This window comes from Lagenorhynchus albirostris, chromosome 4 (genome assembly GCF_949774975.1).
Source record: "Lagenorhynchus albirostris chromosome 4, mLagAlb1.1, whole genome shotgun sequence".
Classification (NCBI taxonomy): Eukaryota; Metazoa; Chordata; class Mammalia; order Artiodactyla; family Delphinidae; genus Lagenorhynchus; species Lagenorhynchus albirostris.
The window spans coordinates 73848887-73874623 of record NC_083098.1 but is presented as its reverse complement, the minus strand read 5'-3'; the positions used below and the strand labels follow the sequence as shown (position 1 = coordinate 73874623).

Genomic DNA, 25737 nt, shown 5'->3' with positions numbered 1-25737 from the left:
TCTTGAAATTACTTTCAGGCTTGTTAAAAACCATTAACACAACTATTTCCAACTATGAACTAGATCAAAATATGTGATCAAAACTCCCAACCATCTTAAAATAAAGCAGTGCAAATCCTATTTTCAAACATAATTGAAAAATAATGAAATGAGGGATATTTCTGAGTAACTTGAAAATCCTGTTTCAAATAATTTAACCTGAAAAAAAAAATCCATTCCCAGCAGCACATCATACCTCACTGAACAAACTGTGACATCACAGCCAAAGTATGAACATAAAAAGACTTGTGCCCCGGAAACTGAAGAGAACACTACTGTATGGTAAACAAAAGAGAGAAGAGGATGTATTAGTTTGCACATGGTGTCAGAATCTAAGGAAACTACTCATACCTAAATGAGATAATGCTTTCATGCAGCATACAAAATGTTTTGCTTTCTCTCCTTTTATCCAGACATATACATAATATTATTTTTACAGCGTCTGTACATAGAGAATTTAAACTCATACAACATTCTGAAATTAATTACTATTCCATCATTATCCGAAAAGGGAGAGGGGTTGGGGAAGGGGGCCTACTGAGTCTACTGGACTGTCTTCATGGCATCATTGTAAGCAAACCCCTGACATGGCAGTGGTGTATCCTCTGTAACACTTGAAAACAGGCACAGAACCACTCAAAGTTACTAACATTGTTAGTGCCTTTCTTATTCACTGGAGGTCATGTTTCATAGCTGAGTTTCTTAACATTTGGCAATATACTCTTTTTCCATCAAAAAATATCTGGGCAAGTAAAACACTGTCAGGATTGGCTATGGCCCTGTGATCATCTCCTGCTGGCTGGTATTTAATGCACATCCGCAGCACGAGGCAGCATTTTCTCTGCTAACTAATTCCAGGAACTAGAACACTCAATACTGCATCTCATGAAACCACTGGAACTTTTCATGCTATCCTCAGATCATCCGAGCAACTCTTTTATGGGCCACCCCCTTCCTCCCTTGAGGGCAGAAAGGAAGCGTGTGTGCTACTGTGGTTGAACCTTGGAAGGATCAGTCAAAGTGTCAGTCCTGCGCCGATTCAGTTGCTGCTGTTGCTGAGACTGGTGTTGCTGGTGATGTGACTGAGGGAAAGTGCTCTGCTGTAGTGGAAATGCAGCAGAGAGGATAAGCTGAGTTGAAGGGTTCCCGTGGAGCAATCTAGAAGTCTAAAAAAACAAATGGATTATGCAACACTGCTTTACCCGCACTATACTGTCTACATTAAGATTTACTCAACTTTTCCACTCTCCGCAGGAACAAAATCTGTACATAAGTTTTGCTTTCTCATTTAAAAATAATATTTTGGAAAACGCTAATGAGGATTTCCCTCTTCCTGAAAGTATAACAGAATTTCATTTTTTAAAAGGAAACTGAGCTAGAGGTTTTACGGTACAGAAAGCAATCTATGCCCTGAGGCAAACCACGCATATTCTTTCACTTTATATGTCCTAAAGACCACATTTTAAACAGATGATACAATTTAAGCATCGCTAAGAGCATATGAAACATGAACATTCTGAGGTCAAACAGACAACACCTTCTGCACAGGCTTTTTGATTGGTGAGAGCAGCAGTTCAGTGGCCAAGAGCATGGGCCCTGAGGTGCACTGCCTGGGTTCAAACTCTGGCTGCCCCATTTTACCCGATGTGTAACTTGGTCAAGCTATTTACATCTCTGGGCCTCAGTTTCTTCATTTACAAAATAAGGAGAATCACAGTACCTCCCACAATGGGTTTCTGTGAAGATTAAATATTAACATTATTATTATTTAAAAGTACCACAAAAATGAGGGCAGGCAAAGTCAGAGACTTATGTCCTATAGGTAGCAGTATGATGTAACAAAGAAAAAGCAAAACAAAAAGCGAGCGGGCAATCTGAAGTCTGAAGCCCTGGCTGTGAGTTTTGCTCTGCTATTTATTAGCTGTGTGGCCTTGGGCAAATGTCAAGTCCATGAACTTCAGTTTCTTTTGCCTAATTGCTCCTTCTAGAGATATAAAGGAAACTAGCCAAAAGAAAGTGAAAGTCTTTCCTCACTACTGACAATACATCTTGACGCAGGGTGCATAATTTTAAACTGGAACTGTGATGGGTGATTTCTGCAAATGTATGTGAAGGACACCTGCACACGCACACAAAAGGACAGATCTTTGAAACTTTACGGCCATTAAGCTTTGCTAAGGACCTGGAGACATTTTCTTTTTCCCTCTGTTATTAGGAACAGCTTTTGTAAGAAAAGAACTCAGGATATTTATGAGCCTTACAGGGTTACAACAGAGGTACACTTTGGAACTAGGTGTTATATAACCAGAAAAGACAAATTGTGTATTTCTATCTGCATATGAGTGTATTTCTAAAGGGTATTGCCTATCTTATTTCTTTAGTGGTTCCATGTCTTTGGAATGTTTTTTTAAAAGTGGAAGAGAATGTTCATTCTTTTAAGAGCCCTCGTTCCCTGAGAGAAAACTGAGCTCTTAAGGCAAGTCTTCTCCCTTTCTAAGCTTTTGCTTAATTTTCATTGAATACATTTCCCCTAGAGAATAGTTTATAACTTATTATAAATTCTTGTCATTAATTAATTTGTAACAATAGCTAACCCAGTCATTAATGGCTGCACTGTAGGCTTAAGGTCTAAGGGGTTGTATGATTCTCGGAGATATTTAGGCAACTAACCTCTTTTAGTTTAGCACATCACCAAGTTCAGAATTATATTTGTACCAGAACACCAATGGCGATAAATTAACACTGTATTTATGTCTGAGTATACAGTATAACACTGAATCTTCTAATCATACCATATGCTGTATAACTTTAAAACTGATGATATGTACCTGGCATACATGGAATGGTATCCAGCACAAATCTAGGCTTAGCCTACATTCAAAATCGCTGGCCTTTTAGACCAGTAAGGAAAAAGCTGGATTTCCAGATGTCATAGTCTGCTACTGTGTACCCCCAATGAGGGTACTGAGGTCCAGAAATTTGTCCTGCTGATTTCTTTGCTGAGGATCCCGATCTAGGTGACCTTGTTCTGCACCCTTTAGATAAGTAGATTCTGTCTGATATACCCACATGAGATCTGTGTCTGCATTTTGGTTAATCTGAGTGTCTATTAATACATTTATCAAGACAGTGGTCATAAAATCAAGCTAGTTATGTGCCTTCTACCATACTCAGTGATTTGCATGCTTCTTTTACCCATGAGATATTAACTACTAGCACCTCCATATTACAGATGAGGAAACTGAATTTTAGCAAGTTGAGTAACCTCCAAAGTTCACACAGTATGTGGTACAGCAGTGACTCAATCTCAGCGCAGGCTATGCCTCCACAGTATATCTCCTCTGATGTTAATATATTACCAAAAAGTCACTATAAAATTTAATCCAATAAAATAATTTAAGATAATGCCTAAACTAATTTTTTTAAAAAGTCCCTTTCAACACCTCTGCCCTGTAGAGAGTACAGCTTGATGGGCCACTAGGAAAACAAGAGAACAGAGAAAGGTGCCTTTGCTTGAATTCCAGAAACTCTAGCCAGAGAGAGCTCTATGTAAAGTACCTTGATATGGGCAAGAAGCAGCCACTTACTCTATCCAGCAGTTCAGACAGTGGGGTATCTCCACGGCAAGGTTAAAGGTTTTCCAAAGACAGAACAAGAGAAGAAAAAATAGCCAAGTGGGATAAGCTTTCTGTCTTTATATAAATTTAAGTCGTACAATGAGCCTTTATGGACTTCTCAGATCATTTTTAAAATGTTCCTTTAATCCCTAATTTCACTCCATAAAAGTAAACAGGTCTGGGACAGCGTCCGCATGGGGAGAATTACCTGTAAAAACTGCTGCGGCGGTTGAGCCAGCTGCGCCTGCGGCGGCTGCTGCACTGCAGGGAGTTGCTGTTCCTGGGAACTCTGCTGCTGCTGCTGCTGCTGCTGCTGTGGGACCGGCAGTGTCTGTGACTGCGGTGGTTGTGGAGCAAAGGTAGGGTAGGCAGTCACCACCTGACCCATGAGCATAGCGCTGGGCACCACGACCGCCCCGCAGGCTACAGGAGCAGTTACTAACTTGGTCACAAGCTGCTGACCTTGAGAAAATCTGTTAGGAGGAAAGAACGGGAAAGGGAGTCAGAAGTACAAGGTATACATTATGAAAGGTGGTGGGCTGAACATTTCTCTAAGATAATACCCATGATATTGCCAATGAACTGATAGGGTATAACTCTAAGATAATCCCCTTTTAATACTGCCATACTAAAAGCTGTACGTTCCAATTTTGTTTCATGTTTTTAAAGATCCCCTTTGGGATATCAGTGAAACAAAAGTGTGTAGAGCAAAATGAAGTGAACCCAAACAAAAATACAAAACTTTTTTCCGATATCCACATGCAAAAGAATGAAATTTGACCTTTACGTCATATATAAAAATTAACTCAAAATTGATTAAAGACCTAAACATAAATGTTGAAACCATGAAACTCTTGGAACAAAACATAGGGGGAAAGTTTCATGACACTGGATCGGGCAATAATTTCTTGGATATGACACTAAAAGCACAGACAACAAAAGAAAAAATAGATAAACTGTACAACAAAATTAAAAATGTTTATGTTTCAAAGGACACTATCAACACAGTGAAAGGGCACTCCACAGAGCGGGAGAAAATATTTGCAAATCATACATCTAATAAGGGGTTAATAACTAGAAAATATAAAGCAATCCTACAACGTAGCAACAAACACACACTCTGATTAAAAAATGGCCAAGAGTCTTGAATAGATATTTCTTCAAAGATGATATACAAATGGTCAATAAGCACTGAAAAGAGGTTCAACATCACTAATCATTAGGGAAATGCACATCAAAACCACTAGGAGATACCACTTCATATCCATTAGGATGGCTACTATCAAACAAAGTGTTGACAAGGGTGTGGAGAAATTGGAACCTTTGTGCACTGTTGGTGGGAATGTAAAGTGGTTCATCCACTATGGAAAACAGTATGGTGTTTTTTCAAATATATTAAAAATGTAACTACCATATGATCCAGCAATTCCAATTCTGAACTGAAAACAGGGACTCAAATAAATACTTGTACACCCATGTTCATAGCAGCTATTCAAAACAGTCAAGAGATGGATACAACCCAAGTGTCCATCAGTAGATGAATGGATCAAGAAAATGTGATATATACATTACAATGGAATATTATTTAGCCTTAAAAAGGAAGGAAACGCTGACACATATTATAACATGGATGAACCTGGAGGACATCATGCCAAGTGAAATGAGCCAGTTAGAAAAGACATATATTATGTGATTCCATTTATATGCGGTATCTAGAGTAGTCAAAGTCACAGGCTTATGTGCTTAGAAAGTAGAATGGTGGTTCCCAGGAGCTAGGGGGACGAGAAGTGAGGAGTTACCGTCTGATGGATACAGATTTTCAGTTTGGGAAGAAGAAAATATTCTGGCGACTGAAGGTAGTGATTGTCACAATGGCGCGAATGCACTCATGTCAATGAACTGTACGTGTGAAAATGGTTAACACAGTAAGTATTATGTTATGTATATTCTACCACAATAAGAAAAAATTTAACCTGTTAAAAATATCAACTTTTTTCTTTTTATAAAATTACTAGGTACTTGGGAGGTAGGTATATGTGACACATGATTTTGCTAATGAAAATAAACTAATCAAAATAAAGCAGTCATAAGGGAATTTTTAAAAAACTCTCTAGGTTTACAGATGTTTACATTGCAAGCTGTATCTTATAAACATAATTCAAAACTAAATGACATCCTAACAGTACATAAAAATACACTCAATTTATAAATTTATCAAGGAGCAGAGTACCCACCGTGTTACAATTCACTAATATTCCCTCCCACCCACCTTCCTTCTTCCACAGTCTTTAATAAAAGGACAACAACAAAAAACGATGCCTCTTCAGGGAACAATATTATTTCTATCTGCCTTTTCTGTGAGATGAAGTTAGTTTCCAACACTGGTCATCATGGTGAGGAAATTGAGACATGACTCTACCGTCGATTTAGCATGACACAGCTGCAATTACAAACTGTTCAAAGCACATAACTACGATTAAACTTAGCACATATACATACTTTATATGCTCCATAAGACAAAATAAATCTATTCTGAATCCATTCCAAATCTTAAAAGTAAAATACTGTATATTATATACTTCAGGACCAAACGCATTATTTAATGCAAAAACATATATAGTAAAAAATTTACCTATAAAGCAAGCACAAAGAAACAAATAACATTACAAAGTGGCTTAATCATAGAAATGCTAAGCACTAATTTCTCTGTAATCTAAAAAGTAATTCGTATCTGAATTGTCCAACTGCCCACTGGTAAACTATGAGACTACCTCATCCCTCTCTGGCACTAAAAGAGTCTGCAATCTACTTTGGCTTAACTTCTGTGGCTTTGTATACACTCCTACCTTTGCCTAGAACACCCTCCTGGACTCCCTGCCACATGCTTATCCAAAGCCAAGCTCTTTAAGACTCAGGTCAAGTATCTCCTCCCTGAAGCTTTCCCTGACCACACTCCTCTCTTCATCTGCTTGCCTCAACCCATAACACTGCTCACTTCCTCCTTTCTAAAGACCTAGTAAGGATTTATCACATCAAACAATACTGATTATTTACCTTTCTATGGCTTTGACTAGTCTGATCTTTGTCCTGGGATAAAGAATGCGCCATACTCATCTAAGTAGGCACTCAAATGTCTGCTGAAGTATGTTTTTCCCCCTTCAAAAAACAGTTGTCTACAAACAATTGCTAAATTGTGTCCTCCCAAATGCATGTCAACATTCTACGTTAATGGATTTTCCCTCGGGCTTTAAATCTAGTCCTCTGTATTTCTGTGGAGCATATTCATAATACTTCCTTTCAGAAGTCAAAGCTGAAAGCTGGACTTTTTAACTTGAAGGAACTGAATTCCAAAGAGAAGAAATGAGTTTCTCTCTGCTCTTACTGCTTCTGCAATCCTGAAGCTTCTTTACTCTCTGGAAATTATTAATAGGACTTTAATAAAATCTATTACACAGTCTAATACAACAGCAAGGTTTTATTATAAAAGCAGCAGCCTACTTATATTGTACTAAAATTAGTAAAAAATAAAATGTATTTAAAATATCATTAAGACTAGAAATCCTATAGTTGTTGAAAGACTCCTTCCTAATATTCGAAAAGGGTATTTCTTCATAATATTTGTTTCTAAGTCAGCAATCTGGATGACTAAAATAAGTCACAGATGGCGGTTTTTCTAGAAGCGCCCACAGAACTTTAGCATAGTATATGTTAAAGCACATGAGCTTTGAAATCAGACACCCAGGCTTGAATTCAGATACCCTTCTTCACTCCCTAACAGCTATAGACCCTTGACCAAATTATTAAAAACTCACTTTATTCTTACCTGGGAAATAAAAGACCCTTTTTAAAAAATAAAAATTAAATGAGATAATATATTTTGAGCATGTAGTACAGTACTTAACACAAATCAAGAAAGGTGAGCTACTCTTACTCCATAACACATATAAACTATGGTAGCAAACACCCTAACCACTGTTACTACACTGACAACACACCAGCATCTGTACTGAAATGATAAAAGTTTTATAGTGATATAGACAAACCCTATTATAAAACTTGTGTAACAGTGTGCTGTAGAATTTGGATTCTACAATATTTATTAGCACATTTCTGAACAAAACAAAACTTGTTGTTACTCTTTTATTATAAAGTCCGTAAACAATGGATACATTCTGTGTTTTTATTTCAAATTCAAGAGTTAGCAACAAATTAAAATCACGTTTTTAAAGATCAAAGTGTTGTTGTTGTTGTTTTTTGTGGTACGCGGGCCTCTCCCATTGTGGAGCACAGGCTCCGGACGCACAGGCTCAGCGGCCATGGCTCACGGGCCCAGCCGCTTCGCAGCATGTGGGATCTTCCCGGACCGGGGCACGAACCCGTGTCCCCTGCATTGGCAGGCGGACTCTCAACCACTGCGCCACCAGGGAAGCCGCAAAGTATTGCTTTTTAATCAAACAATTTACATCTTTGAAATGACTAACGAAATATGACCACTACCTTATCTGTCTGTCCTGAGTGAATGTAGTTACTGCAGCACTCTGGGAACTGTTCTGTGGCATACTAGATGGAATCTGGACCATGCTTCCGGCCGTCGGCTGAGAAATCACCATAGTGTTGTACAGTGGGGCTGTAAGAGTGCTCTGTGTCTGACTGGGAGGAGATGTTTGCTGACTGTGCCCGCTCAGTACATTCTGTTGATTCTGCTAGGAAAGAGAAGATTTTACAGATAGATTATCTGAAAAAAATTTATTCAGGAAGTATGATTCTATTACTCATCATTCTAACAATAGCTGACATGACAGAAAAAGAAGTGGCAGAACATATTACTCTGGGAGAAATCAAGGAATAACTTGTAGTCATTGAGAATGAATTAGCCTTCAGTATCTTGCTGGAAGGTAAGCTATGACTTTTGAAAAGGAGCATGATCTTAACAGGGATGATATGAAATATACATGAAGAATTTCTTCAAACACCCAAAGTAGGTGACTGACATTACACATTTTTATATATTTCATTTGAAGTCTTGAGATTTATAATCACAGATGCACACCAATTACCAAAATTTCCTAGAATGTTGATTAAGCCATCACTGCCCTAACAATACAGTCTTCACCTATAGTAACATATGTCCTAGTCAGACACTTGCAAGTCAAAGTCTTTTTTTTGTTAACACACAGAACTAGTCCGTATGTTCATTTTAAGCAAACTGCAAAATTTTTAAATGTCAAAATACTGAAAGCATTCAATGTTCAACAATTAAGAACAATTTTGCTCAAAATATTTTAATTATCACTCTCAATACTATAGTTTCTATTACTAGTAAAGTTTTAAATATGGTAATGTTCAAGATGAAGCTTTATTCTTGTTTTAGCAACACCATACATTTCAATCACTGAACACTCCACAGCCCACTGTACTCGATAACGTTACCTGACTTGATGTACTTTGTAAAGTCTGCTGTTGTATCATGTGCTGAGTTGTGCCAATGTGTCCAGTATTCATTCCACTTTGAATTTGGTTAGTCTGAACAACCTGGCTTTGCATATTTATAGGTGCAAGCTGCTGGATATTAGATGAATTTCCAGAAGAAAGTTGAACAGAACCAAAATTCAATCCAGGGGTTGACTGTTGTAAAAACATCTTTAAAAATAAAGATTACATTGAAATGATCTTTCTAAGTTAAAAAGAATGAGAGCATTAAAAAAAAACAGCTAAAAATTAAGTTTAAAACGCAAGTAACAAGAAGACTAAGTCATTCTGAATGAACACTGAGCAAAAAATAATTGCTGAATAAAACATGATACTCATTTTCATTCTTCCAGTCACCCTAACCCTATCACGTTTCTAATTGTCAGAAAAAGCGTTATAAATTTCAAAACCTCCACTTGTTTGACATTTTTACATGTTGGGGATTATTATATCAGCTAGCGTTACCCTAACTCAGAGCTACTCAAAGGTCTGTGGACTGGCAGCTCTGCATCACTTACCATTTATAATTCACGGCATAAGACAGAAGTAGCCTTCACTTAAAGTTTCCTTTGACCAAAGTCCTAGTCTCCTTGGATAGACATAACTTTAGAGTGGCCTTGTTGGTTGACCAAATGAGACTAATTTGAATCCCACCTACTAGTATGTTTTTTAAAAAATGACTGATGATTGAGTCATAAATTCTGTACCTACATGTAAAGTATTTTGATGTTATGGGTTTAAAGCTTACTAAACATTAGCCTGCTAAAAGATGACTCTAATCTGGAGAAACAAAGACGCTGATGGAAACACTCTTAGGAATGAATCATCTTTAGAGACTGTTAATACAATCCTATTGAGTAAATAACCAATGAGTATTTATTGAACTAAACTGAGGAAATGTATCTTTTGCATCTCACTTTTAATTAAGAAAAGTCAATTTCCTAAGAAGCCAAAATGCAAATAGCATGCTTTGCTTGAATTCAAATGTAATAACTTACCTGAAGCCCTTGACCATGGACCATTTGAAGCTGCTCTTGAATTTTTCTTAGTTCTTCTTGTTGCCGATGAATGTTTGCCTCTATCATCCGAGTCCGTTGCTCCAACTGGTCTTTCAGATGCTGCATGGCTCCTAACTGAGCTGAGAACTGAAACTTAAGTATTGTGGACAGAAAAAGTGTAACATAGTTTACAATCACTTCTCATAACTGTAAAATGTGAAACACAAGCAGTACATCATGAGCTAAGAATGTTACGCCAGTTATGAAAGTATCGCCTCTCAACTCCTAATTCACCTGTCTGTGCTCGGCTTTGTGATACTGGAGCTGGACCCTACAAATGTATCTCCGTAGTCAGCAGGCACAAGCAGTCCTGTCAGTGACGATGCTGGAGGGATACTGCAAAGTGAGGTGCCTATCTTTCTGGTTCTGGTGCTTTTCCTTCTTGTTTTTATGCCAATGGGTAGCATCCTAGTGAGTGTCATCAGCGCTCCAGCAGGTGGCTTTCCTGCAGGTCTCCCTGGCATCCTAGTGGGCAGCTCCCCAGCAAATGTTACTGGTACCCCAGCAAGTGGCTTCTTGCTCTCCAGCCCTAGTCTGTGGCACCTCCGTGAATGTGTGGACCATCCAGTGGCTACAACCACACCTGCCTAATGGGATCTGAGTCTCAGCCTGGCCTGGAAGAGCAGGAGTTCAGGAGCGTCGAGGGGGTCTTCCAAGTTGCTCCCCCTTGGCTACTCTCCCTTTCACTTACATTTAGTGGCTGCTCTCTACACCTGTTTTCCCTGTATTCTTTTGAATTCTCTTAACTGCTTTCAGTGGTTAATCCCTGTTACCAGTAATTTGTTATACTACCCCTGTTCAAATTTCTGGTCTAGCTTCTGACTAGATCTTGACTGATTACAAGATGAATTAATAACACTGGCTTTAGAAGACCTAGGTTCCTATTGCGGCACTACCACTGAACTTCATTTCTACTCTTTAACAACTGAAAAAGTAGCCTGCACCTAGAGTTGTTCACATCAAACTGTCATCCCTAGACTGTCCTCTTTGTGCATTAGAAAGTTATAAAAATCTGACATTAGAAAGTTGTAAAAGTCTGACAGATAACCAACCATGAAATTGTTCTCAGACAAGTACAAAACCTAGGCTTTTAAAGACTAAGCGATTATAAATGAATGCATGCATACATGAATGGAAGCATAGATATTCTACCTACAGAGTAAATAAGGTTTTCAATCTTACTTATTTCTCTGTTTCACCTGAGTTACAGGCAGCTTCTATTTACTACTGCTTGAAACTTAGTCACATTTGTTGATTCAACACTTAAGCTCGTTTACTTAATTCCAGGAATATTCTGCACAGGATACAGTGTAAGAGCAGAAAGAATTTCACTGTATTGGAAATCTGTCTTAATCTTAAAATAGTCTCCTACAATTCATGTAAAAGTGAGAAATGCCCCCCAAAAGCTTTTTTACTCTATCTTCAAAAGTTTGTATTGAGAACACTGAATATTACTTTTCAAAGTATACAACTCTGACTTCTGAAGTTGACAATACCAGATCAAATCATACATTAGATTACACTAGGTGTGAGAAAACATTACAAGTTTAATACCCTCATGCCTTAATTTTTCATTATTTGAAATTTTATATTTATGTCATACAAATATATTTTATCCTAACTAAAGTTATTTATACCTTTAGGTAAACATTACATTGTCACCACTTAAAGGATTTCTATTAAATACAAATACGAAAATAAAAATAAACACAGAAAGCAGAATAATGGGAAATAAAATCACAGAACTAAGAGGCAGAGTGCTTGGCTTTATCACTGAGTGAAATACGAGATTCGAATACTTATTAACATTTTTGACATAGTCGATACTATTTATTTCATGAAAATATTCCTTTACAATGTTAAGAAATGCTTATTCAGTATCTTGAGATTAATGAACTAATAATATTGAAAATATGTCAAATATTTACATAAAAATTCTGTTACCCTTCAGAATAAAAAGCTTTTGAGGACTCAGTGCTGATAAAAACTACTGCAACTCCAGATACTATTTAATAATACAGTGCTGTTATAAATACCTTACACAATTATATGTTGCTAAAAGTCAAGATTATGACATTTAGGTAATTTATAGCACTGCCAATATATTTGTACAAGTGTCATAATATATAATAGCTATAGTTATATATATATATATATATAATTTAAATAACCACATATGATAAGGGTATTTTTAGAAAAACATTGTTTTTACCTATTGCTAACTATCATTATTTGAAATTAAGATACTGTTAAGATATCTTTAACACCAAACAGAACAGAAACTTTTGGATTATTTTTAGCACAACTTAGTAGTATTTTTAACGTGTCTGAGGTACTGAATGAGTGCAGTCATAAATTACAAGTTGCGAAGTTATAATCAAAAGTGTCACTTTTGCAATACCTCTCCTTTGTCTTGCTAGTTTTTGTATTTAAGCCTCCTCTGGGACTCAGTCCAAGTAACAATTCTTCCAGGAAGTTCTGTTTCACTTCCTCAGGCTGCATTAAGGGTCCATCTAATGTGCTCACATATCAAGACTTCAGACCCTGAGCATAGACTATAGTACATTGTATTGTAGTTAACTGTCCTTCCCTCTAGATGTAATAAAGTCTCTTAGTACAGATATATTTACTGCCAGCACCTGCAATATCTGATAATACAAGGAACTCAATAAATGTCCTGTATATAAACAAATGGATGAATATATGAATAAAATTACTCAATTCTTCCACTATCCATAAGAAGAACAAAATGAACAGCTACATTTCATCTTTAATATCTTTCTGTCTATACTGTTTCTCAATAGGGGTTAAACAGGATAGTTTTTTGTTGTGCAAAACTGTCACACACCCTAAAAGACAATTAGCACCCCTGGTCCTTGCTGACTAAAGGGCCAGTGGTACCCCAATATCATTGACAATCAAAAAAATCCCCAGATATTCTAAATGCCCACAGCTGAGATTTACTGCCCTGTAAGTATGTACTTTTAAAAATCTCTAGTAGCTTAAAAACAATTTATAATTTTAAAATACTTAACTGAAACAAACAGAAATACCTGGGACATGCCTTGTGGAACTGGTAAATTTGCAGCTTGAGACATCACTGGCTGTGTTAATGACTGACCAACAGACTGGGAATTTATGGACTAGAAGCAAAATAGACAATAACACTGGGGTGACAATCATTCCCATAAATGAGTACTTCCACCAGAAATATCACCATGGCATCTTTATAACTGAATTACAATTAGCCTCATACTTTTTTAGCTGAGTATAGGCATGTCTTCCCCCTCTAAACTGGAAATGCCTATTCCCTATTTATCTTTTTGTCTTTCAAGGCACCTGCCACATTACCTTGCATGGGCTCCCAATAAAAGCTGGCTGGACTTTACTGAAAGTGATTGGTATTTGAAATTAGATATAAAACGGCTCTAAATTATCAGTCTTCCATAACTGAAAAAAAAAATCTAACAGTTTACCTGAAAAATAATCAAAAGGACTGGTATGTTTGACAACTACTCCACAGAAAAATAATGATCTTGAGTAAGTGTAATGTATAAACAACTATTTTGAATTTCATAGAAAGGGATAATAAATAAATGAATTTCTGAAGATTTAGATGATGTTTTTTTCCCCTTTAATAAATCTTTATTCAGAAGAATACTACCTGTAGAGTTTACCTGACTACTAAATGATGACCTCCTTTGTGCCATCTTTTCATGAGCTGGTAAATGCTGTCTGGGAGGAGTGCTAGTATCCGTTGGGATCTTTGTAGGTGTAGCTAAGGTTGGTCAACAAAAACAGAATAGCATTAGTACTTTATAAAATATAATTTTCAAAGATCAATCTCAAAACGCATTTCAGTGAATAAAAGTGGTTTTTGAGTTATTTTTCTAAATTATTCAATAAAAGTGAAGTCTATGACAACAAGATGATTCCTTTTAATCACTTCTTTTTTAAGGACAAAGAAAATATCTGAAATAGGAAAACTTCAAATATAAAAATGGTTACTACTCCTATAACTCAATAGTAAAAAAAACCAATAACTCAATTAAAAAATGGCCTAAGGACTTGCACAGATATTTATCCAAAAAAGACATAGAGATGGCCAGCCGATATATGAAATAATATTCAACGTCACTAATCAGGGAAATGCAAATCAAAACCACAATGAGATATCACCTCTACCTGTCAGGATGGCTATTATCAAAAATATCACACTGTAAATCAACTATACTTCAATTAAAAAAAAAACAGCTTATAAACTGTTCAAAAAACAAAATCTGAAGACAAGTGTTGGTAAGAACGTGGAGAAACTGGAACCCTTGCACACCGTTGGTGGGGATGGGAAATGTTGCAGACACCGTAGAAACAGTATGGATGCTTCTCAAAAAAATTAAAATTAGAACTACCATATATGATCTAAAAATCCCACTTTTGGGTATTTATGCAAAAGAATTGAGATCAGCATCTCAAAGAGATACTAGCATTCCAACGTTCACTGCAGCACTATTCATAATAGCCAAGGTATGGAAACAATCTAAATGTCTATTGACAGATGAATGGATTAACAAAATGTGGTGTATACATACAGTGAAATACTACTATTCAACCTGGAAAAGGAAAGACATTCTGCAACTTGTGACTTGGATGAAGCTTGAGGCCATTATGCTAAGTGAAATAAGCCAGTGACAGAAAAAGACAAGTACTGCATGACTCCATTATATGAGGTATCTGAAATAGGCAAATTCATTGAATCAAAGAGCACAATGGTGACTGCCAATGGCCAGGAGGCAGGGAATGGGGAATTATTAATTAATGGGCATAAAGTTTCAGATAAGCACAATGAATAAGCTCTAGATCTGCAGTACAACGTCATACCTACAGTCAACAATAATGTACTGTACACTTAAAAATTTAAGAGGGTAGATCTCATTTTAGGTGTTCTTACCACAGTAAAATAATTTGTTTTTTAAAAGGAAGAAATAGCTATAATAGGGAAAAATTTTTTTTCTATGATCTCAGAAATTTCTATATTTAACCTCTTTTGATGTTCTACCCACCATGTTGAGTAGTTCAGACAACCCCCTTTTTCATTATATATAGTTTTAATACTCTGAGAAACAAAGGTGCTAGACTCTTTTTAAAAAATTAAGAAGGACATTAATTTAATGACAATTATGTAAGTCTTCATAAAGACAAGATACAAAGCACTTTCAAAAAGCGAACTCAAAGAACACTACTTACTGGCTCTACCAATAAAAAAGGAATTACTGTAATAGTTTTGCTTTCTTTTTGAGGGATGATTAAAAAATAACAAGACCAATATTACTACCTACATATTTTATAGGCTACTTTATACATTTAACTCTTTGCTAGATGTGAGCAATGTGCCTCTTGCTCACTGAAAAGGCTAGTGTATTTCAGAAATGTAAACACTTATCATTTGAAAGTGGCAGTCGATGAAAAATGCTGATACCGGCAACATAAACAATTTAGAAGGACTCTCTTTAAAGGAAGTCTGCTTTCAAGCTAGGGTACTCACAGGAAGGGTCTGAGACTGCAGTATGAGATGATTTTCTTGAACTCCGGGAGGAAGCAGAAGGAGTTGGGCTGTGATCAAACCTTTCCAATGCTTCCTTGAGACTGACTGTATTTATACGATTATCAGACCCAGAATCTTGGCTCTAAGGAGACAAGAGTAAAATAAATGTTTTCTTGTGGTTCAGTTCAGAGTTCCCAAATTAGCAATACTTCTTGCTAATTCCTCCTCCCCAAAATCAGTTTTTACCCCATAACAAGGGAAGTGTACCTGTGTAATATTAGGTCAAGAAATGGAAAAAAAAATTTTAATAGCCAGAAAGTTTTGGTTTCATTCTCTATTTAAAGAAACAACAGATGCAAAGGAATGAAGCTGGACTCTTACCTTATACCATATATAAAAGTTAACTCAAAGCGGATCAAAGATCTAAACGTTGAGAACTAAAACTATAAAACTTTTAGGAAAAAAAAAGGGAAAAGCTTCATAACATTCGATTGGGCAATGATTTCTTGGATATGACACTAAAAGCACAGGCAACAGAAGTGTATCAAAGGACACTATAAACAAAGTGGAAAAGCACCATGGAATGGGAGAAAACATTTGTAAGTCATTTATTTGATAAGGAATTAATACCCAGAATATATAAAGAGCTCCTACCACTCAACAGCAAAAAAAAAAACCAAAAACAAACAAACAAAAAAACCAAAAAACAAAACCCAAAAATACCTGCCACAAAAAATCCAGTTAAAAAATGGGCAACTCTTGCAGAGACATTTCTCCAAAGAAGATATATAAGCAGCAAACACATGAAAAGATGCTTAATATCACTAATCATTAGGGAAATGCAAATCAAAACCAAGAAATACCACTTCAATCAAGATGGCTATTATTAAAAAAAACAGAAAATAACCAGTGTTGGTGAGGATATGAAGAAACTGGAACCCTTGTGCAGTGCTGACAGAATGTATAAAATAAAACAGTGCAGCTACTATGGAAAACCGTAATAACAGCTCCTGAAAAAATTAAATATAGAATTACCATATGATCCAGAAACTTCATTTCTGGGTATATCCTCAAAAGAATTGAAAGCAGGTACTCAAACACATATTTGTACAGCCATGTTCAAGCAGCATTAGTCACAATAGCCAAAAGATGGATGCAACTCAAGTGTCCATTGATGGATGAATGAATAAACATAATGTGGTATATACATACAATGGAATATTACTCAGCCTTTAAAAGGAAATGCTGACACACGCTACAATATGGATGAACCTTCAGGACATTATGCCAAGTGAAATAAGCCAGTCACATATAGACAAATACTGTATGATTCCACTTACATGAGGTACCTATAGGAATCAAATTCACAGAGTCAGAAGTAGATTGGTGGCTGCCAGGGGCTGGAGGGAGGAGGGAATGGGGAGTTACTGTTTAATGGGTATGGAGTTTCAGTTTGGAAAGATGAAAAAGTTTTGGTGATGGATGGTGGCGATGCTTGCACAACAGTGTGAATGTACTTAATGCCACTCAACTATATACTTAAAATAGGTTAAGATGGTAAATTTTGTTACATATATTTCACATCAGAAAAAAGAAAAAGTGAAAAAAAAAACCCAACAGAATTAAGATGACACTTAAGTTTACAGACAAGGCACTAAAAGCATCTTTGGAACTCCGCATTTGACTGCTCAAAATCTTCTTCACACCAACTCTGACCTTTCTCCAGAATTCAATATCCATATTGGTGATTCATCTAATATCCTGTCCTGGCCTCTCAGCTTTTTAGGAACTCCTCGTCTCCAAGAAACTTTTTCCTCTACTCTACCGCGTTCAATCTCTACTCCTTGTCATTACCAGATACTCTAGCACCTCTAAGAGCACAAATTAAAATCTAACTTTAAACCATCCCTGTCCTACCTAGCCTTTCAGATCACTTGTTCCTTTGGAGACAATTATAGTCAACCTAAAATGACCGCCAACCTAAAAAAGATACTCAACACTAAGCAGAAACATTAAGTTTTCTAGTGGGCTCATCTTCCTACTCTTCACAATTACTCCATATCTTTCCCATTGTTCCTAAGCTTCTTTCTCCCTCTCTCAACTGATAGCTTTGTCTTATATCGATGAGAATACTTGCCACCACCAAATATGTAACTCTACCTATTAACATACCACGTATATGAACATAACCATCTTCTCTTTCCTCCTCATTAGAATGGAGGGAAGTAGGTCCTTGTTGAATATCTATTTTATACATAGTAGTCTGCATATGTTAACCTCAGCATCCTAATTTACCCCTCCCATCCACCTTTCCCCTTTGGTAACCACAAGTCCGTTCTCTGAGAGTCTGCTTCTGTTTTGTAAATAAGTTCATTTGTATCATTTTTTAGATTCCACATATGAGAGATATCATATTTGTCTTTCTCTGTCTGACTTACTTCATTCAGTATGATAATCTCTAGGTCCATCCATGTTGCTGTAAATGGCATTATTTAGTTATTTTTTATGGCTAATATTCCATTATGTATACATACCACATCTTCTTTATCCATTCTTCTGTTGATGGACATTTAGGTTGGTTCCATGTCCTGGCTATTGTAAATAGCACTGCAATGAACATTGTGGTGCATGTATCTTTTCGAATTATGGTTTTCTCCATATATATGCCCAGGAGTGGGATTGGTGGATTATATGGTAATTCTATTTTTAGTTTTTTAAGGAACCTCCATACTGTTCTCCATAGTGGCTGTACCAGCTTACATTCCCACCAAAAGTGTAGGAGGGTTCCCTTTTCTCCATACTCACTCCAGCATTTATCGTTTGTAGACTTTTTGATGATGGCCATTCTGACCCATGTGAGGTGATACCTCACTGTAGTTTTGATTTGCATTTCTCTAATAAGTAGCGATGTTGAGCATCTTTTCATGTGCCTATTGGCCATCCGCATGTCTTCTTTGGAGAAATGTCTATTTAGATCTTCTGCCCATTTTTTTGGTTGAGCTGTTTGTTTGTTTTTTGGTATTGAGCTGCATGAGCTATTTATATATTTTGGAGATTAATCCCTTGTTGGTTGCATCATTTGCAAATATTTTCTCCCATTCTGTGGGTTGCCTTTTCGTTTTGTTTATGGTTTTGTTTGCTGTGCAAAAGCTTTTATGTTTAATTAGGTTCCATTTGTTTATTTTTATTTTCATTACTCTAGAAGGTGGATCCAAAGATATTGCTGTGATTGATGTCAAAGAGTGTTCTGCCTATGTTTTCCTCTAAGAGTCTTACGGTATCCAGTCTTACATTTAGGTTTTTAATCCATTTTGAGTTTATTTTTGTGTATGTTCTTAGAGAATGTTCTAATTTCATTCTTTTACATGTGGCTGTCCAGTTTTCCCAGCACCATTTATTAAAGAAACTGTCTTTTCTCCATTGTATATTCTTGCCTTCTTTGTCATAGATTAATTGATCATAGGTGTGTGGGTTTATTTCTGGGCTTTCTATCCTGTTCCACTGATCTGTAAGTCTGTTTTTGTGCCAGTACCTTACTGTTTTGATGACTGTAGCTTTATAGTATAGTCTGAAGCCAGGGAGACTGATTCTTCCAGCTCCATTTTTCATCTCAAGATTGCTTTGGGGCTTCTCTGGTGGCTCAGTGGTTAAGAATCTGCCTGCCAATGCAGGACACATGGGTTCGAGCCCTGGTCCGGGAAGAGCCCACATGCCATGGAGCTACTAAGCCCGTGTGCCACAACTATTGAGCCTGTGCTCTAGAGCCTCCGAGCCGCAACTACTGAGCCCGCACGCCACAACTACTGAAGCCTGAGCACCTAGAGACCGTGCTCCGCAACAAAAGAAGCCACCACAATGAGAAGCCTGCACACAGCAACGAAGAGTAGCCCCGGCTCACCGCAACTAGAGAAAGCCCACGCACAGCAACGAAGACCTGACGCAGCCATAAATAAATAAATAAATAAATAAATTAACTAATTAAAAAAAAGATTGCTTTGGCTATTTGGGGTTTTTTGTGTTTCCATACAAATTTTAAGATATTTTGTTCTAGATCTGCAAAAAATGCCATTGGTAATTTGATAGGGATTGCATTGCAATATGTAGATTGCCTTGGGTAGTACAGTCATTTTGACAATATCAATTCTTCCAATCCAAGAACATGGTATATCTTCCCATCCATTGGTGTCATCTTCAATTTCTTTCTTCAGCATCTTATAGTTTTCAGAGCACAGGTCTTTTGCCTCCTTAGGTAGGTCTATTTCTAGGTATTTTATTCTTTTTGATGCGATGGTAAATGGAATTGTTTCCTTAATTTATCTTTCTGGTCTTTCGTTGTTAGTGTATAGAAATGCAACAGATTTCCGTGTATTAATTTTGTATCCTGCAACTTTACCGAATTCATTGATGAGCTCTAGTAGTTTTCTGGGAGCATCTTTAGGATTTGCTATGTATAGAATCATGTCATTTGCAAACAGTGACAGTTTTACTTCTTCTTTTACAATTTGGATTCCTTTTATTTCTTTTTCTTCTCTGACTGCCGTGGCTAGGACTTCCAAAACTATGTTGAATAAAAGTAGTGAGAGTGGACATCCTTGTCTTGTTCCTGATCTTAGAGGAAATGCTTTCAGTTTTTCTCCTGCTGAGTATGATGTTAGATGTTGCCCTCACTGATTCTTAATTCCTAGGTTACCAACATTCACATATTTGACACCATGACTTCTCTATTCCTTGATGAAGACCTTGACATCCACTTGTCCTCAGTCACTTATTCTTATAGTTAAACCCTAGACCTTGTCATAATCAATAAAAATAAGCATCCCATAACCTCAGTTTCAAACATCCTACTCTTTAACCACCTTTCCCCCTGTTTCTTCCTCATTCCCTTTAGTATCCCAACTCCAATAATCCTTCAGTGGAACCTAAAATACATCAATTCTACCACATTTTCATAATCACTCTTGTTTTCTCTTCCCTCTTTAACCAGCTTAAAATCATGGTTAATCATCACAAACACACCCTTGAATGTATCATCAACTCCCTTGCCCGTATCTCCCTTCACCATACTCCCTTAGGAAAATACCAGTGCTGGTGAAACCCAATTATTAACCTATTCCACATCTGTTCCTGCACAGCTGAACATGGCTGAAGAAACACACATGCTAACCGTTGTTCTCTCTTTAAATAAATGACCAAGACCCTCAATGAGCCCTTAATCCTGCCTGCCAAACAGACTAAAATTCCCTTGCCCATTCACTTTCTCACTCTCCTAGAAAACTATTCAACACTTTTCCCTCTTTCCAAACCCCAAACTCCACTTCCTATTTCACTGTAGAGAAATGCCACAGCTCCACTACTGTATCAACCTTCCTACCAGCATACATACTCACATATTCTACCCTTCTTCATGTTACTGTAATTCAGGGATCAGCACACTTTTCTGTAAGGGTCAGAGAGTCAATATTTTAGGCTTTGTGGGCCACATAGTCTCTATCACAACAATTCAACTGTTGTAGTACAAAAGCAGCCATATGCAATGTACGACTGAGTGTGGCTGTGAAATCTGATGATATAATCTTTGTGTGTCACAAAACATTATTTTTTTTTCAATCACTTAAAAACATGTAAAAAACGTATCTGTAGCTTGTGGGTGTTACAAACCAAGGCAGAGGGCCAGATCAAGCCGAACGGCCATAGTTTCCCAACCCCTTCTGTAGCTGAAATCATCTGCTCTTCTATCTAGCTAAGCCTAATCCATTCACTTGTCCACTAGATCCCATCTTCTTTCACCTACTCAAGAACACTGCTCTAGCATTTCTACCGCTCTCTCTCCTATCACCAATTTTTCTCTCTCCTTCAGACCATTCTTGTCCGTATACAAATATGCTATTATTTCTCCCACCTTAAAAAGCAAAAGCTTCTTCTTAGCCCAGTGCTTCCTATTATTGCCAGATCTCTCTCCTCTTTGTAGTAAAACCCTTCCCTACTTACCATCTCTAATTCCCCTTGTCTCAGAAAATTCTCTTCTAAACCCACTCTAATCAAGCTTTCCCTCATATTACTATTCCACCTGGTCTGTTCTTACTGATCAATGAATACATGTTATTGAACTGAATGCTCAATTCTCAGTACTCATCTAATTTAACTTATTTCAGCAGAACCTGACAAAGCTGACTGTTCACTCCTCACTGACACGCTCGCTTTCTTTTCTTGGCTTTTAGGACAACTTAGCTTCCTGGTATTATTCCTACTTCAGTGGGTATTTCTCCTTGGTCTCCTGTGATTGGTTCTTCCTTGACCCCTTCACGTCTTAACGTTGAGTGCCCCAGTGCTTAGTGCCTGGTCATCTTCTCTCTACACTCATTCCCGTGGTGATCATGTTTAGATTCCTGACTAAAACCATCCACACATGGACATTTCTGAAAAATATATCTCAAGTGGACCTCTTCCCTAAACTCAGGAGGATCATGGTGGTAACATTAATGTGGGGAGAAAGTAGACATCGTTGGAGTATATTTTGTAAGTAGGGCTAGCTGAATTTCCTAGGATTGGACATGGACATGAGGGGAAAAAAAGAAGTAAAGAGAACAATCTCTATATGTATTACTTTGGTTTCTATGATAGTCCTTATTTCAAGGAACTCTAGATTTAAGCACTTTCCTCAGAAAATTTCCTTCACTAAAAACATGCTGGATTTTCCTCCCCTAAGCAGACAGAGCCTCTTTGGAAAAATTCTTTCATATGGGACCCATGAGAGCAGCAGCCATACTCTCAGCAGCTAGAGCGATGTCCAGTACTTCCTGGCACAGTGAAGGCACTCTTCTTTTTTGTTGTTTGTTTTTGTTTTTGCGGTACGCGGGCCTCTCACTGTTGTGGCCTCTCCCGTTGCGGAGCACAGGCTCCGGACGCGCAGGCTCAGCTTCCATGGCTCACGGGCCCAGCCGCTCCGCGGCATGAGGGATTTTCCCGGACCGGGGCACAAACCCGTGTCCCCTGCATCGGCAGGCGGACTCTCAACCACTGCGCCACCAGGGAAGCCCGGCACTCTTCTTTTTTAACTGAAGTATGGCTGACGCACAATATTGTTAGTTTCAGGTGTACAACATAGCGATTCAACATTTAAATATGAATATCATGGTAAGTCTGGTACCCATCTGTCCCCATACAAAGCTATTACAGTTTTATTAACCATATTCCTACGTGACTTACTTATTTTACAACTGGAAGTCTATACCTCTTAATCCCATTCACCTGTTTTGCCCCAGCCCACACCCCCCCCCGCCCCACTCTGGAAACCACCAGTTTGTTCTCTGTATCTATGGGTCTGTTTAGTTTGTTCATTTGTTTTGTTTTTTAAATTCTATGTATAAGTGAGATCAGTTGTCTTTCTCTCACTTATTTCACTTAGCATAATGCCCTCAAGATCCATCCATATTGCTGCAAATAGCAAGATTTCGTTTTTTTACAGCTGCAAAGTATTCCACTGTATATATGTACCACATTTTTACTTAGGTTGCTTCTGTATCTTGGTTATTGTAATTAATCCTGCCATGAACATGGGTGCATAAATCTTTTCGACTGTTTTTGTTTTCTCCAGGTAAATACTCAGAAGTGAAACTGATAGGTCGTCCTATTTTTAATTTTTTGAAGAACCTCCATACTGTTTTCCACAGTGGCTACACCAACTTACAATCTCACCAACAGTGCATGAGGGCTCTCTTTTCTGCACATCCTCGCCAGCACTTGTTGTTTGTTGTGTTTTTGATAACAGCCATTTTGACAGGTAGGAGGTGATACCTTATTGTGGTTTTGACTTGCATTTCCCTGATGATTAGAAAGGTGTTGAGCATCTTTTCACGTGTCTGGTGGGAAAATGTCTATTCAGGTTGTCTGCCCATTTTTTAATCAGACTTCTTTTTTGTTACTGAGTCCTATGAGTTCTCTATATATTTCGGATATTAACCCCTTATTGGATATATCATCTGCAAATATCTTCTCCCATTCGGTAGATTTCCTTTTCATTTCGTTGATGGTTTTCTTCACTGTGCATGGAAGGTACTTAATAAAGTTTGTTGAATGACTGAATGACATCCTCCCATTCTGTCCCCTGGCATGCTGCCTATTTTAACTCATTTTTTAATATACATTCTTGACCTTTTCATTCCACTTATTTTTCTACAGGTCAAAAATACTTGTTGTAGGCAACTTCTGATATGGCTCATAATGATTCCTACCTTCAGGTATTCATAACCTTGTATAATCCCTCCCCTTTACTGTAGGCTGGACCTAGTGGCTTACTTCTAATGAACAGAACAGACAGAAGTGATGGGATATCACTTCTGTGATTAGGTTACAAAAGACTGACTTTAATCTTGCTGGATTTTTCTCTCCCTAGATCTTCTTGCATACTTGTTCTGATAGAAAGGGCCACCTGGAAAGGAGCTGAGGATTGCCTCTGGCCATCAGCCAGCAAGGCACCAAGGCCCTCAGTCTAACTGCCCATTAGGAACCCAATCCTTCCAACAACCACTAAGTGAGCTTGGAAACAGATTCTGCCAGGGTTGAACCTTGAGATGACTGTGGCCCCCAGTGACGCCATGATTACAGACTTGTGAGAGACCCTGGGCTGAAACGTTGTGCCTCATGACCAATTCTGAAGCAGAGGGCCCAACTAAACTGTGTCTGGATTCCTGACTCACAGAAACTATCAGATAATATACGTGTGTTATTTTACATCATTAAGTTGTGTTACACAGCAATAGGTAGCTAATATACTACACTCCTACCTGATACAATGAAAAGAGAAACCAGCGTTCAAAATCTGACTGTAACTTGCCAGGCATGAGTCTTTAAGCTCAGTTTTAATATTTTCAAAGTGGGGATATCACCTACTCAGATAAGGATGTCTGAGAAATAAATGACATTTTGTAATTTATATAAAAACCTAGCCAGAGCCTAGCACACTGTAACAAATGTTAGTTTAAATCTGAGATCATACATGTCTCTCATACAGTTGTCACTAAATAGCAGCCCTTCAAATCTTTTTTAGAAGCACACAAGGTTGTAAGACATTAAATTTAATATAAAAATAAATAGTAAAGCATAGTTATAACCCTGTCACGAGTAAGGAAATGAAGTATTTGTTGAGTCTTGTCTTTCACTGGGAAGAAATAAAAATAATTAAAAAAAACTGTAGGATAACATACTTTGTCAGCAGCTGTCTCTGGAAGAGACTCTTCAATGCCAAGTTCTCGTCGTCTTTCAGCCCTAACTTCTGCATAACTATAAATGGTAAAAAATAGAATTTCAGTGTTTGATCATTCATTTAAAATACTGCAGAGGTGCAACCATTCAGTGTTTGTTATGTGTCTTACTTGTTCATCACAAATTCCAGACTATTTTCTATGCACCACAGAAACCTAAAACATATACATACAGTGTATATCTTAGTTCAAATTCCATTTTTCTACATATCTCAAAAGTTTTATGTGCTACTGTAAAGGATCCATAACCACACAGAACTTAAATTAAGAGGAATTAAGTAAGGGAAGAGTATGCTTTATCTACTCCAGTTCTCCTTTCACATGACTGACTGTGGTATATAAAAGACAGTTACAACATCTGCTCTAAACCATAAAATTTATGTCAAGAATTATATATTTCTACATATCTGTACTGTATTTCTTTCTATATAATGCCTATAAGTAAATGTAATAATAAATTGAAATATATATCAAAAATGGTGAAAAAATCACTTTGTACTTCATTAATAAGTTATACATAAAATTACATTCCAGAATCATTATGGATGTTTCTATATTCAGAAATTCTGTAAAAGGAATTATTACCTTACTACGGTGTGAGTACAAACAATGAACTCTGGTCTTGAATTCCACTGATGATAAGTGATATAATAATGAGTTTGAAGCCAAATCCACTGTTGTCCTTTGGTCAGGAACCTATAGTAACATGATTTGCCTTTCCCGTATTGCATTACTAAGAAGAAAAGAAATAT

The 25737-nt window shown here is 37.2% G+C and overlaps 1 protein-coding gene across 1 annotated transcript in view; it reads right to left on the bottom strand.

The window, feature by feature from the left end:
- Positions 1-123: 123 nt before the first annotated feature.
- CLOCK (clock circadian regulator) overlaps positions 124-25737 on the bottom strand; it is a 128241-nt gene continuing 102627 nt past the window's right edge. Inside the window, exons 16-26 of the mRNA XM_060148140.1 lie at positions 25571-25718; positions 24929-25004; positions 15726-15867; positions 13861-13961; positions 13237-13326; positions 10124-10276; positions 9087-9296; positions 8154-8359; positions 3865-4129; positions 1041-1205; positions 124-314 (exon numbers count right to left, since the gene is read on the bottom strand). Of these exons, the coding sequence (XP_060004123.1) occupies positions 312-314; positions 1041-1205; positions 3865-4129; positions 8154-8359; positions 9087-9296; positions 10124-10276; positions 13237-13326; positions 13861-13961; positions 15726-15867; positions 24929-25004; positions 25571-25718 (1559 nt within the window). The 3' untranslated portion in view covers positions 124-311. The remainder of the gene's footprint in view (positions 315-1040; positions 1206-3864; positions 4130-8153; positions 8360-9086; positions 9297-10123; positions 10277-13236; positions 13327-13860; positions 13962-15725; positions 15868-24928; positions 25005-25570; positions 25719-25737) is intronic.